Source organism: Mobula birostris, chromosome 11 (assembly GCF_030028105.1).
Source record: "Mobula birostris isolate sMobBir1 chromosome 11, sMobBir1.hap1, whole genome shotgun sequence".
Classification (NCBI taxonomy): Eukaryota; Metazoa; Chordata; class Chondrichthyes; order Myliobatiformes; family Myliobatidae; genus Mobula; species Mobula birostris.
In genome coordinates, this window is record NC_092380.1 from 88,437,264 (window position 1) to 88,452,415 (window position 15,152).

The 15,152-nt window shown below is 38.5% G+C and overlaps 1 protein-coding gene across 3 annotated transcripts in view; it reads left to right on the forward strand.

Annotated features, from left to right (window-relative positions):
* The window catches only part of ttc17 (tetratricopeptide repeat domain 17), an 81,077-nt gene that overhangs the window by 41,230 nt on the left and 24,695 nt on the right, over positions 1 to 15,152 (forward strand). For all 3 annotated transcript variants that reach the window (XR_011887798.1, XM_072272681.1, XM_072272680.1), the window contains exons 14-17: positions 528 to 596; positions 1,974 to 2,198; positions 5,764 to 5,950; positions 10,840 to 11,004. Coding sequence is in view for 2 of the 3 variants with exons in the window: in XM_072272681.1 (XP_072128782.1) it covers positions 528 to 596; positions 1,974 to 2,198; positions 5,764 to 5,950; positions 10,840 to 11,004 (646 nt within the window). In the remaining variant the exon portion in view is untranslated. The remainder of the gene's footprint in view (positions 1 to 527; positions 597 to 1,973; positions 2,199 to 5,763; positions 5,951 to 10,839; positions 11,005 to 15,152) is intronic.

Here is a 15,152-nt window from a genome sequence, read left to right on the forward strand (position 1 = left end):
AATATGAATTAGGAATAAGAAAACTTGATAAAGAAAACTAATAATTTTATTATAACCTGCTTTAACATATTTAAGAGTTCTCTTCCATTTCTGTTTCATACCATGGTCACCTATTAACATGTTTTGCTGACGTTTCTCAGATGTGTTGTGGTTCCAGACAGGCAGTACAGACCAAATTTATAGAGTTCCTCTTCATCTTAAAATTAGTTTCTAGTAAGTTAATAGTATTTACTTAACATGGATTGATGAACAAAACAGTCATCAACTGTAAAAATATTTCATATTTCCAGTTTATTAATTTGGTATTAAGTAGTTCACCTTTATAAAATTTCATCTGTCAAATATTTTACTTCATATATTTATCATAGATATTTCAAATTGATTGAGATATGTTGCACTGTGCTGAATGACAATGCCACAGTTTAAACTACAAAGCATTCAATGTGCAAATGGTGTACAATGTATTTCTATAGGACACACTTCTTGCAGTTATGATTGTAACCGTGCAATTGCTTTTATTTGAATAGGCTCTGTTCTCTCATTTAAATATTATTGAGGATGAAATTGGAAAAGTGATTTCACAGGCTATTGAAAAGGTGAGCAAATAGTTGTTATTTTGGTTTAGGGCTGATTAAAAAGTCCATTCTTCAGTATTCTTCTCTTTCTGGCTGAACATTTTTGGTAGAAATATGTAGAATATGATCATTCGTTCACAATGCTAATTATTAGCCAAACAAAATTCTACACAGTTCTGTTTAATTCCATAAAAAGGTCTTTTTTTTTTTGTAAAAATTGATGTTTCACTTTAGATGTAGTTAAAAAAGGAACATAAAAAATACTAAGGATGGTATGAGGCATATGTTCAAGAAACCTTTTTTTTACAAAAAAAACCTACATGGGAGACAAAGCAATTGCAACTTACTTCGCTAGTGCTATTGTTGAAAAAGCATTTTAATGTCTGCAGATTTGCTGAAAAGTTTAAACAAAATTGTACTGCTCAAAAATAAATCTGCGCACAAAATATAAGTGGACAATTAACCAATCATCCATGTGTCCTTTGGTTGTGGGAAGAAACTGAACCTTGTAGATGTATTCCTAGCACGTTAAAGTACACACAGACAGCATTCAAGGTCAGGATTGAACCCGGATCATTGGAGCTGTGAGGCAGCAATTCTATCAGTTGCTCAACTCTGCCATCCTTTCTAGTTGTAGAGAAATGTGTACAGTTACTCAATTTCCTTTTAGAATCTCCTTCCACCATCCTTTTAATTTTAGTTAAGAGCTGTCCTTTGACTTTTCTGTCAGTCATCCTAGATCAGTGTCTTCAGATCAGTTTCAGATTCTCGTGCCACTGGAGAACTACCTTTGCATACTCTCTCAAAACCTTTCAGAGCTGATCATTCTCCACATGGGGCCTAAACTCTGATTTAGAGTGGCTTCACATGAATTCCTCTCTTTCGTAAGGAATTCTGGGGGTCCCATATATTTTAATTTCAAGTTGTATAACTTTTTGTTGGGTTGATATATTTACATCCCTCTTCTCACATCTCCTTAAAAATGTATCCTGTTAATTAATAACTTTTTGTTAAAACAGATGTGAATAGCTATTTCTAAGCTACTGTTCAGTAACCCCCCCTGAAAATTAACCAGTAAATGATAGAATGCAATTAATTTCTTTATTTTGCAATCATGCAGCAATTGTGAGAGTTGTGCTTTACTATTTTTTTAATTGTCTTGTTAATGTCAGGCTTCACTGTACACTCAGAATTTTACAAGAGAGAACATGTTATTTTTATTATGCCTACCAGTAATGAATGCAGTATATTAGATTATAATATGGATGGACTGGATAGACGTATTTAAGTTCTTGTATTTGTTAAAATGTGGCTTTATTGTTTTCTTGATTGATGTGAGTGTTGATTTTGATGGCCAAATTCTCTATTTGAAAATAATAATTTTTTAAAAATTTCCAGCAAATTGCTCCAATGTGGTTACTGTTGAATGAAGCAGGTCTTTATTGGAGAGCAGTTGGGAATACAACCTCTGCCTTTGCTTGTTTGAAAAGAGCACTGAATGTGGTTCCAGAAGATTATTTGGACATTCCACTGGTCAATTTGGCTAATCTACTAATTCATATTCAGCTGCATCAAGATGCTGTCACTCTTTTGCAAAAAGCACTTACTATTAACAGCACAGAGGTAAGTTAAATGTGAAATTAATTATTTGTGTCAATCTTACCGTTCAGAATCTAAATTGTATTGTCTTTTATAGCAACTAATGTTAGCTTTGCACAATACATATGAAGTAATATCATAAACATTTTAGAAAACTGCTTCATACTTCAAAATGGTATTAAGTGTCCACTGGTTGACCTTATTGAACATGTGGGTAATAGCATAAGTTTTAATTCACTCCTGAAAAACCTGACGCAAAGATGTAAAGTAGTAGCTTAGATCTTGCAGAAGTAAGTAATCTCACAATGTACACCTTTAGACTGTTCTACATTCTTCAGGTATATGTATCTTTTAGCCTAATATGTTGGTTCAACAGGTTTGTTTTGGGCTAGTGAGGCCTAAGAGACTGTGGAGAAAAGGACACCCATGCATCCCCTCAAAGAAATTCTAGTATTGAGAGAGAAACAGGACATTGTAGAAGAGTGGTGATTTTAGGTGGATGAAGGAAAGAAATAATCTTGCATACTAAAGAGACAAGACTGCAGATACTGGAGTCTGGAGCAACACGTAAGATGCTGGAGGAATTCGGCATGCCAGGCAGTGTCCGTGGAGGGAAATGAACAGTTGATCTCTCAGGTTAAGTCCCTTCAACTGGACTGAAAGAATAGTCTAAAAGGTGAAGCAAGAGCTAGCAAGCAATTGGAGAATCTGGGTGAGGAGAGAAGACAGGCAGATGGAGGAGGGGAGAGTTGTAATAGCGAAGGAAGCTGGGAGGTGATAGGCGGAGGTGACAAAGCACTGAAAATGGTGGAGTTTGATAGGAGAGGAAGGTGGAGTATTGAATCAGATGAGGGAGGAGGAGAGGGCAGGTAGAAACAAAAGGAGGTGAGTATGGATCATGGGTAGGTGCAGAGAGGTGGGTGAGGAGAAAGAAATAGGCGATGTGGGCAGGGGTGAGTGTAGAAAGAACTGGGTAGATAAAGAAATTGAAAAGGGATAGAGGGAACCTTCAGAAGAAGGAGAATCCAGCATTTATGCCACCGGGTTGTAGATTACCCAGGCAGAATACAAAGTGCTATTTTTCCTGTCTATGTGTAGCCTTGCCTTGGCAGTGGAGGAGGCTAAGGACAGATGCGTTGGGACTGTGGTGGAAAATTAACTAGCTCCAGACAGCAATGCTGGAGGAAGCACAGGTGCATGACAAATCAGTCACAAAACCATTGCCTAACCCAGATTATAGTTTTCTAAATTTCAACATTGGTAAAAGTCAATTGACTCAGCACAAACTAAATATCAAAATCAAATCCTTTTAGAATGCGTGATTTTTGCGTTACAAATCAAATCATATGATTTTAAATTTAGGATGTGCCTGTGAACAAGGATCCTGCAAAAATGAATTAGTCTGTTATTCATCATTTACTTGGTACCAACTATAAAAGGACAGAAAAGCTATTTTAGTTGGGTGTTTATATTCTACTTTAATGATAGTACAGTATCAATCACTTTTTCTATCTATTAAAGACAGGTTTCTCATAGTTTATTTTGGAGGAAAAAGGTTTTGTTTTTACAACAGTGCGATTGATGCAGTGAGACTTAATGGTAATGTTCACCTATTGCTTAATAGAATACTTGTTTTTTTAATGTTCAGAGTTTCATTGCAGTACATTAATTATGAAAAGAATAAAACTCCAAAGCATGAATTGTTTTTAATTGTTAACCCAAATTTCTTGGGGGAAATACCAGCTTATTTTAAAATAAACAGAGGTGCATTCCTAAAGTTGAAATCTCCAAGGGTTTTGGAAACATTATATACAGGTATCACTTACCCACAGATTTTATTTTGGGTGATTGCACACATGATGTAGACAATTTTTGCAATATACAGTTGCAAGAAAAAGTTTGTGAACCCTTTGCAATTACCTGGTTTTCTGCATTGATTACTCATATAATATGGTCTGATCTTCATCTAAGTCACAATAATAGACAAACACAATCTGCCCAAACTAATAACACACAAACAATTGTACTAATTCTTTTTAATACTGAGTACATCATTTAAACTATCAGTGTAGGTTCAAAAAAGTATGTGAACCTCTGGGGTAATGTCTTTTATAAAAGTTATTTGGAGTCAGGTGTTCCAATCAATGAGATGAAATTTGAGGTATGGGTTGTAGTTGTGCCCTGCCGTATATAAAAGGCACACAAAGTCAGGTTAATGAGAAAGCTTGCTCTCTTCAAGAAAGATCTGTTCATGTGCAGCATGCTTCGATCAAGACAAGTTTCAGAGGACCTTAGAAGGAGAATTGTAGAGATGCATGAAGCTGGAAACACGACAAAAGCATTTCTAAAGACCTGAGTGTTTATCAGTCTATAGTAAGAGAAATTGTCTACAAGTGGAGGAAACTCAGTACTGCTGCTACTCTCCATAGGAGTGGGCATCCTGCAAAGATCACACCAAGAGCACAATGTACAATGCTGAAGGAGGTGAGAAAACCCAAGGGTAACAGCAAAAGACCTGCAGAAATCTCTAGACATTGCTAAAGTCTCTGTTCATGTATCCACCATAAGAAAAACACTGAACAAGAATGTTGTTAATGGAAGGACACCATGAAGAAAACCATTGCTCTCCAAAAAAAAATATTGCTGCACATCTCAAGTTTGCACAAGACCATCTGGATGTTCCACAACACCTCTGGGACAATGTTCTGCGGACAGATGAGACAGAAGTTGAACTTTTTGGCAGAAATGCACACTGCTATATTTGGAGGAAAAAAGGGCACTGCACACCAACACCAAAACTGTGAAGTATGGTGGAAGGAGCATCTCAGGACCTGGACAACTTGCAATCGTTAAGAGAATAATGGATTCCAAATTCTATCAAGGCATTTTACAGGAGACCGTCAGGGTAGTGGTCTATAACCTGAAGCTTAATAGAAGTTGAATGATGCGACAAGACAGTGATCTGAAACACAAGAGCAAGTCAACAACAGAATGGTTTAAATGAAGAAAATTTGTGTTTTGGAATGGCCAAATCAGAGTCCAGACCTTAACCCAATTGAGATTCTGTGACATGACCTGAAGAGGGGTGTTCATGCAAGATATCCCAGAAATATTGATGAACTGGGACAGTTTTGTATGGAGGAATGGTCTAAAATTCCTCCTTGCCATTGTGCAAGTCTAATCGGCAGCTGCAGGAGACATTTGGTGGAGGTTATTGCTGCTAAGTGAAGTTTTACCAGTTATTAAATATAAGATTTCACATACTTTTTCCAGCCTGGACTGTGAATGATTAAACAATGTGTTCAATAAAGGCATTAAAAAGTACAATTGTTTGTGTGTTATTAGTTTAGGCAGATTGTGTTTGTCCATTATCATGTATTAGATGAGTAATGCAAAAAACCAGGTACAGTAATTGCAAAGAGTTCACAAACTTTCTCTTACAACTGTATCTCACAGGCTGTTGAATATTTAATTCAACTTTTGCCATTGCAATTACTAACAAAGTATATATTTACTTCTATAAAATTACGGCAATTTTTTTTCCCTCACCCCCTTCACCCCCATTACACACATACTGCCTCACCTCCAGCCACTTACATTCTTAAGCTTGGGAAATGCCTACCTTGCCTTGAGGAATGTTAGTGCCGCCCTGCAAGCTTTCAGAACAGCACTGGACAGAACAACTAGATGTCCTGATTGTGACAACAATCTGAAGTTAATCCGCTGTCTACAGTTTTATCCTTTTCTATACAACCTTACATCTTCGAATTGTGCAGGTAAGCAAATATGAATCTTGAAGAAGGTAACAGAATCTGGAAAATCATTCCAACTTCTAAGTGAATTTTATTTCAGATGAAAATGTACCAGATAAGGCACGTGCTTAGACTTCATAAGCTGTCGTAGTGAAATCTTGCTAATAAGATAAACATAATAAGAGGAAGAAATTAATATTGTGTCAAATTGCATGAAGTCTTAATTATCATTAAAAGTTACTGATTTCAAATCTATTCTCACTATTTGAAGGAGATGGTTTCTCAATACTGTAACAGAAGTGTATTAACTCTGCATTAGATTTTAAATACAGTTATTTCTCAGTTATACTATAGGATGTATTTGCAGAATATGAATGTGAGTCAACAGAGAGTAGACTGATAAAATTGAACTATGATGGCTGTTACTTTCAACTTGACAATATGAAGTCACTATCACTTTGAAAATATGTTTCTGTAAATTTTATTTGACTATAAGTGTGCATCTATGAATAGAGTCATAGAAAAGTACAGCACAGAAACAGGCCCTTCAGCCCATCTGATCTGTGCCAAACCATTTCAACTGCCCACTCACATCGACCTGTACTGGGACCATAGCCCTTCATACCCCTTCCATCGATGTATCTATCCAAACTTCTCTTAAACATTGAAATCAAGCTTGCATGCACTACTTGTGCTGGCAATTCGTTCCACACTCACAACCCTCTGGGTGAAGAATTTTCCCTCATATTCACTTTAAATATTCACCTTTCACCCTTAACCTATGACCTCTAGTTGTAGTCTCAACCGACCTTCGAGGAAAAAACTTGTTTCCATTTACCCTACCTTACTCCTCATAATTTAGTATAGCTCTATCAAATCTCCTCTCAATCTTCCACATACTAAGGAATCCAATCCTAACCTATTCAACTGGTCAACTTGGCTAGCCTACTAATTCATATTCCCGGATCCCTTTGTTTTACAGCACTCCTCAGTGCCCTACCATTCACCGTGCAAGATCTACCCTGTCTGGGCCTACTGAAGTGCAACACCTCACACTTGCCTGCATTAAATTCCATCTGCCATTTTTCAACACATTTTCCAGCTGGTCCAGATCCCACTGCAAGCCATGATAGCCTTCCTCACTGTCCACTGCACCCCCAAGCTTGGTGTTATCTACAAATTTGCAAATAGGCCTCCAGTCAGAGAGGCAATCATCTACTACCTCTCCCTGGCTTGTCCCACAAAACCAATATCTAATCCAATTTACTACCTCCTCTTGAACTTTCTTGACCAACTTCCCTTGTCAAATACCTTATTAAAGTCTAGACAGCATCCACTGCTTTGCTTTCATCAACTTGCCTGGTAACTTTCTCAAAAAGCTCTATTAAATTGAATAAACTCTTATATGGCTTCCAGCCAGGCACAGGTATCAATTATAACTAATGTTTCGATGACAAAGCTCTGCTATCTTCATCAAGGATAATGCCTAGGCATGTCTAGTCCAGTGGTATTTCTACTTCTGTAGTCCATATCTCCTTATGCGCTACTCCTCATCCAATCAGGTTTCTGCTCCCATCTTGTTTACAATCGAATTCTAGTTGTTACTTGAGGTGAGACTTTCAACTTTGCTAAAATTCTTTTCCTTTAGTTTTATTCAGTGGCTTCGTTTACTAGATGGTCCCCAAATCATTGGCATGGCGCAGTAGTTTTATGCCGCTGAAGCCAATCCTGTGGCCATTGCAAATGCAGTGTTCTGCTACTGCCAGTTTCTCCGGGTAACCCAAACTCCGGGTACTGCGCTCCTTGATGCTGGTTTCCACGGTGCTTCCCGTTTGGTTGACATACACTGCTCCGCATTCACAGGGAATCCTATAATTCCCTGGTTATCTTTGACTCGCTCAAGCTGTGATTTGAGTTTTTTTGGGTTAATGGGTTTGTGGATGGTATTAATCCAGTATTTCTTCAGGATCTTGGCGATCCTTCCAGAAACTGGAAATATTTGGAAGAATACCACAGGAAAGTCCAACAGATTCTGGTCGATCCCACCTACAGATTTCTACAGCGGGATTCCATGGATTCGACTGAGGATCACCTCTGCTTTACTGAAGAAATCCGAACTGCCAGCGGACATGGACAAGACACTTGTGCCTCAGGCACCGGTGCCACCAAGACTTTAAGGGCTTCCTAAGATACACAAGGACGATTCTCCGCTGAGGCCTTTCATCAGTGGGACAGATTCTCTGACTTACTACCTCACTGAGCATTTAACGACTATGCTGTCTCCCTTTGTTAGGTCTGTGAGCATCACATCACGAATTCAACTAACTACATTAAAATGATAATTCGCATGCAGCTGAATCCTGAGGACATAATGATCGGTTTTGACGTGGTGTCTCTGTTCACAAGAGTTCCCATTAAGGGCAACTTGGCCCTCCTGCGGTCAAGGTTTGATAAGGGTACCATTGACCTTTTTGAATACAGCCTTTCATCGACATACTTCCTCTACATGGGCAACTACTATGAACATATGGAGTGGCTGTGGGATCACCCTTGTCGCCGGCTATTGCTAACTTTAACATGGAAGACTTTCAGTTCATCGCCGTTACACCCTAAATGCTTCTTCAGATACTCAACTACATCTTTGTAGTGTGGCCTTTTGGGCTCCAGGCACACTAGCAGTTCCACAACTATCTGAACAGTATACATCCAAACATTCAGTTTGCGATAGAAATAGAGAAGAATGGTTGCCTCCCATTCCTGGCCATTCCAATATGACAGAAACCAGATGGGAGCTTTGGACATGGCGTCTATCAGAAACCAACTCACACGGACTTTATACCTCAACAGTCACAGCCACCATCGTACATCTCAGTGTAGAGTTGTTCTTTCTATTTTCATTAATCGTGCAAAAACTATTTCAGACCCTGGAGGAAATAAGACGGTGTTTCTACAGAATGGCTACAAGGTGAAGAAAATGAATTGGGCCCTCAAAAGAGCCAACGGGAAAGCCAGGAAACCTAATAACGAGGAGGAACCCATCGCTACTGCTTGTCTTCCCCATATTTCCATGGTTTCTGGAAGAATCACCAGGATCCTGAAGAAATGCCAGGTTAATACCACCCACAAACCCATAAGGAAGCTCAAATCACAGCTTGTGCAGGCCATACATGATCCAGGACTCAGGTCAGCTGGCATTTATAGGGTGCACGGTGGAAACTCTCATCAAGGAGCACAGGAGGTATATCTGTTTGGGTTACCTGGAGAAATCGGCGGTAGCAGAACACTGCATTTGTAATGACCATAGGATTGACTTCAACATCATAAAACTAGAGGAGAAGAATTTTAACAAAGACGAAGGTCTCGCTCTGTTAGAACTGGAATTGTAAACAAGGTGAGAGAGCAGAAAACTGATTGGTTAGCCCTCATCCAATCAGGAGTGATGGTCTGCGGGCGTATAAGTACCACTGGACTAGATGTGCCCAGGCATCATCCCCAATGAAGATGATAGAATTTGTCATTGAAATGTCGGTTATAATCGATAACTGTACCCGGCCAGAAGCCTGAGAAGACTTGGTCATATATGCTGGGAAAGCACCAGATTCTTTTTCTATAAGATTGGTTAGACACGACCTACCACACATGAGGCTATGCTGACTATCCTCAATCTAAATACTTATATATCCGGTCCCTTGGAATAGCTTCCATTAACTTTCCCAATACTGATGTCTGGCTCACTGGCCTATAATTTTCTAGTTTATTTTTAGAGCATTACTTAATCAGCAGAGCAACGTTTGCTATCCTCCAGTTCTCTGGTACCTCACCTGTCGCTATGGATAATTTAAGTATCTCTGCTAAGATTCTGGCAATTTCTACAATTGCCTCTAGCAGGGCCAGAGGAAAATATTTTGTCAGGCCCTGTGGATTTATCTACCTTTATTTCCTTCAGACAGTGAACAGCTCCACTGTAATCTCTCGGGTCCATGGAGTTGATGCCATTTTCCCTCACTTCTGAAGATTCTTTGTCCATTTACTGAGTAAATAGAGATGAAAAAAAATCTTTTAAAATCTCCCCCATCTATTTTGACTCCATGCATGGATTACCATTCTGATTTTCCAGAGGACCAATTTTGTCTCTTGCAATCCTTTTGCTTTTAACATATCTGTAGAATCCTTTGAGAATTCTCCTTCACCGTGTCTGCTAAGGCAATTGCTTGCTACATCAGCCTTATGTTTCTTGCAACAGTCTGCTCTCTCTGTACCAATTTGTTCCTCTAAATCCCTTGGAGTGTTGGATGGTCTGTAGTAGAGCCCCATTAACGTGGTCATACCTTCCTTATTACTCATTTCCACCCATAACCCCTCATTAGATGAGTTCTCCAGTCTGTCCTGACTGAGCATCGCCCTGACATTTTTCCCTGACTAGTTACACCACCCATCCACCTTTAATCCCTCTTGCTCTGTCGCAGAACCCCTAAATATTGAGTTGCCAGCCCTGTTCTCCCTGCAACCAAGTCTCACTAATGGCTACAATATCATAATTCCAGGTGTTGATCCATGTCCTGAGCTCATCTGCCTTTCCTACGATACTTCTTGCATTGAAATATACACTGCTCAGGGCATTAGTTGCACTGTGCTCAACCTTTTGATTCTTGACTTTGTCTGAGGTCTTAACATCGTCTGTCTCCACAACTTCTCCACTATCTGGTTCCCATCCCCCTGCAACTCTAGTTTTAAACGCGCCCCCCCCTCACCCCGTGCATTACTAGCAAATCTTCCCACAAGGTTATTAGTCCCCTTCCAGTTCATTAGTTGGGCTGAGGTCTTTTTAATCGTTTATGTAAATATGTTGCATAAATTTTCCAGATTGGGTTTGTAATAAAAGTTGCATTTTATTTTTGTGTTCTTATTCCTAGAAAGTCATTGCTATGGCAATCAGAAAAACATATTAACTCATGAGCAACAGAAGTATTATGCAGATCAAGAAGAAATAATCAAGTCCTCAGAGGAAAGAGTTATCAAAGAACCATCACAGCTACCTGGAGTTACAACAATGGATTCTTCGCCATCTGATACTAAAAGTGAATCCCTTTACTAGTTTATGCAGTTTTTCTGATGGATAATTTTTAACTTGAACGGACTTTTATTTGTGCAGGTTTACTGAATTCAAAGTTCATATTTGTGTATTAATTCGAACAACATACACACACATTTTGTGTGTGTTGCTCGGATTTCCAGCATCTGCTGATTTTCTCTTGTTTGTGATTAATGTGTATTAATTAAAAGTTTGAAATGTACTGTGTGTAATTTAGCTGAAAACTACGAATTTTAAATATCATTCAGATCTGGACTGTATTTCATGAAAGCAGCCAAATAATGGAAGTATCCCTCAAAACAGTAGAAAACATTGTAGTCAAAGGTACAGAAATGACTTAATGGTAACTGAACAACTTTTGACTTTACACAGATGGCATCATAAACTCACCATCATTTAGATTTAATCAGTCGCAAGCTATGTAGATTAGTACCTACAAAATTGACATAAAAACATTAAAAAAAAAAGAAGCAAGATTAGACCACTTGAACCCGTATGTCTGGTCTTTCATTCAATGTCATGTCTGGTCTTTTACCTCAGTATCACTTTCATGCATTCATTCCACCTCTCTTTACTATAATATCCAAAAATCAACCTATTTTTGTTTTGAATAGACGATGTAGGCGGTTTCATAACCCTATTTGGTTCCAAGGACATCATTCTCTTGGTGTCATTTTGTTTGTTTCATCTTTGTCCTGAATGGTTGCCCTGTTATTTTTAGACTGAGCCTTGTTTCTGGACATCCCTGTCAGGAATCATTATTTCTACATCGAACCTGTAACATTATCCCTAAGAATTTTATGGTTTAATTTGGATCCCTTGCGTTCTTTAAACCCTACTCTATCTTTCCTTTTAAGCCAATTTCCCTCATCCCAGGAACCAACTTGATGAATCTTGGTTGACTTCTTTCAATTAAAAGAATATCCTTGTTTATATATTGAGACCAGGCCTACACACATTCCAGTGGAAGTCTCAGCTAAGCCCAATATCATTCCTATAAACATTTTTACCCTCAGCCAAATCCGTTTGCTGCAAAGACTGATGTCCTTAGAAATCAAGCACAGATTGTTCATTCATTCTACAGGTATGACTCCAAACCAGCAGTTACCTATCACTCTAATGTCTGAGCCAGTCAATCCCAATCTCACTGTGTTTGTCAGCTTGCACTGTGCCAGTAAAGCCCAGTGGAAGTTCAAGGAACAGTATGTCTTCTTCCAATTGAGCAAGTTTCAATCCTCAACAGTTACAAAGAAACACCCTCTTCTGCTCAGTACTATGACAAGGTCATCAATCTTTAACTCAGTTACCATATGACATGATTATTTCTAGACTTTATTTCTGATTTTCAGCTACTGTGTTCTGCATCTCAGTTCCAGCATTGTTTGATACTTTTCTCTGCATTATCTTCATCAATCTCCCTCAGCATGTGTTTGCTGTGATCTTTGCAGGCCTAATTGTTACCGCAACCCTGCATTGCTGCTATTAAAGGTAACCTTTCACAACCTTGCTCTTCAAGAATCTATCTATCTTTTTTCTTAAAAATGTTCAAATACATTGCTTCCACTGCCTTTGTGAAAGTGAGCTCCAAAGACCCATTGAGAGAGAAAAAAAATCACCTACTCTGTGTCCGAAGTGGGTAACTTACTTTAAAAATATCTCCTGTATTTCTAGCTACTCCTGCAAGTGAAAATATCTTCCCTCATCCATTCTGTCAAGTTCCATCTCCTACTGTCTACCAACTAATCCTCAATCCATGCCTGTCTATTACTTTTGTCCTTTGTGCTTTTATTTTTTCCAATAATGTTTTGCCTGGTGCATTATTGACATTTTGTTAAATCCAAATACACCAGAATACATGAAAATTAGAGCAAAAATTGACCGCTGGGCCTGGATATCCACTTCATTGTTCTGTTAGTTAAAAATAAAAGCATTTTTTAATTTGTCAAGTCTTTTTTTCATAAATCTATATTGACTCTACATCTCTTTTATCATTTGCTCAGTGCTTTGTAGCTACCTTCTTAATAACATTTCATAAGATTTTCATATGACTGATGTTTTCCCTCCAGAATCTGGAGTTTCCCCTCTTTGGGAGTGCTTTACCATCTTCCAATATGTGAGCCATGTTCTGTTGTGGCATTTGAGGATAACAGCCAGCACATCCACTATATCCATGCACTGTAGCTTTAAAGTTCAAAGTACATGTATGTCACCATTTACAACCCTATGATTTAGTTTCCTGTTGGGTTTCTCAGCAAATCTCTAGAATAGTAACTAACAGGATCATTGAAAGATCAACCAGAGTGCAGAAGACGACAAATTGTGCACATGCAAATATAAATAAATAGCAATAAATAATGAGAACATGAGATAAAAAGTCCTTAAAGTGAGATCATTGGTTGTAGGAACATTGCAATGATGGGGAAGTGAGTGTAATTAACCCCTTCTGTTCAAGAGCCTGATGGTTGAGGGGTAGTAACTGTTCTTGAGCCTGATGGTGTGAGTCCTTAGGTTCCTGTACTTTCTAGCTGATGGCAGCGACGAGAAGAGAGCATGACCTGGATGGTGGGGATCTCTGATGGATGCTGCTTTCCTGCAACAGTGTTTCATGTAAACATGCTCAATGGGTGGGAGGACTTTAAATGTGATGTACTGGGCCAAATCCATTACGTTTTGTAGGATTTTCCATTCAAAGGCATTGGTATTTCCATAACAGGGCATGATGGAGCTAGTCAATATACTCCCCACTACATATCTATAGAAGTTTGCAAAGTTTTAGACGTCATGCTGAATCTCAGCAGACTCCTAAGACGGTGGAATTGCTGCAGTGTTTTCTTCAGAATTGCACTTACATGCTGGGCCCAGGTCAGGTCCCCTGAAATAGTAACACCCAGGAATTTAAAGTTGCTAACTCTCTCCACCTCTGATCCTCTTACAAGGACTGGTTCGTGAACCTTTGGTTCCCCTGTCCTAAAGTCAGTTCCTTGGTCTTGCTGACACTGAGTGAGAAGTTGTTGTCATGACAACACTCAGACAAATTTTCAGTCTCCCTCCTGTATGCTGATTCATCATCACATTTGATTTCTTTGGATGTAGTTATTGGATCTTTTGGCTTTTAGCCCCATTTGTTCCCTAATACTTTTTCAGTGTTAATGTCACTCTGTTCCTCATCCTTTTCAGACCTGTTATTCTGCAGTTTCTAGAAGAATTTCTGCATCTTGCTTTGAAAATGGACACAACACATCTTTCATTTCATTTTCTCTACATTTCTTTATACCTCAGTATAATGTCTCCTATATCAGTCTATAGGGGACCTATGTAAGCTCATCTTTTCCTTTTTACAACTCTTACACTTGTTACTAGATTACACTCATATTTTACCTTTTTCCTTATCAATGTTTTGGGCCTCTGTTAATTTCTGAAATTTTCCTGATCCATAAGATTACTGTACTTTTTAGCAACACACATCAAAGTTGCTGGTGAACGCAGCAGGCCAGGCAGCATCTCTAGGAAGAGGTACAGTCGACGTTTCAGGCCGAGACCCTTCGTCAGGACTAACTGCCAGCAACTATGATGTGCGTTGCTTGAAGTTCCAGCATCTGCAGAAATTCCTCATGTTTGTGTACTTTTTAGCTGCTGCTTTGGCCTTCCACTTGATCTAATACTATTATTAGATAGCCATGGCTGAACCACTTGTCCACTTAGTTGGGTATTGAACAGATTCTGTTTTTAACAGATATTCATCAGTCAATTTTGTCTGTAGATTGGCAAATGTACAAAAATTACTTGAAATGGTAACCCTGCATCCACAATATTGAAATGAATGACGTCAAAACCATTTAAGACTGATAAGAACAATTACTAAAAGTGGAGAGAAAGAGTGGAAGTTTTACCATTTGTAGGAATGAATAGATATGGGTGTAAGTCAGGACTTTTGATAATATGGGAGCTTATTCATATGTACAGGTGTCTGTAAGTCAGGCATTTGTAACCCTGGGACAGTCTGTACTTTAAAGGGAAATAGATTTGTTGCAGACTGCTAATCTTTTAATGTAATACTTTTATTACCGTACCTTTTAATGTAGTTTTCCAGTTCGTCTCATTCCTTCATAGTTTGCTTTTTTAGTGTTATGACTC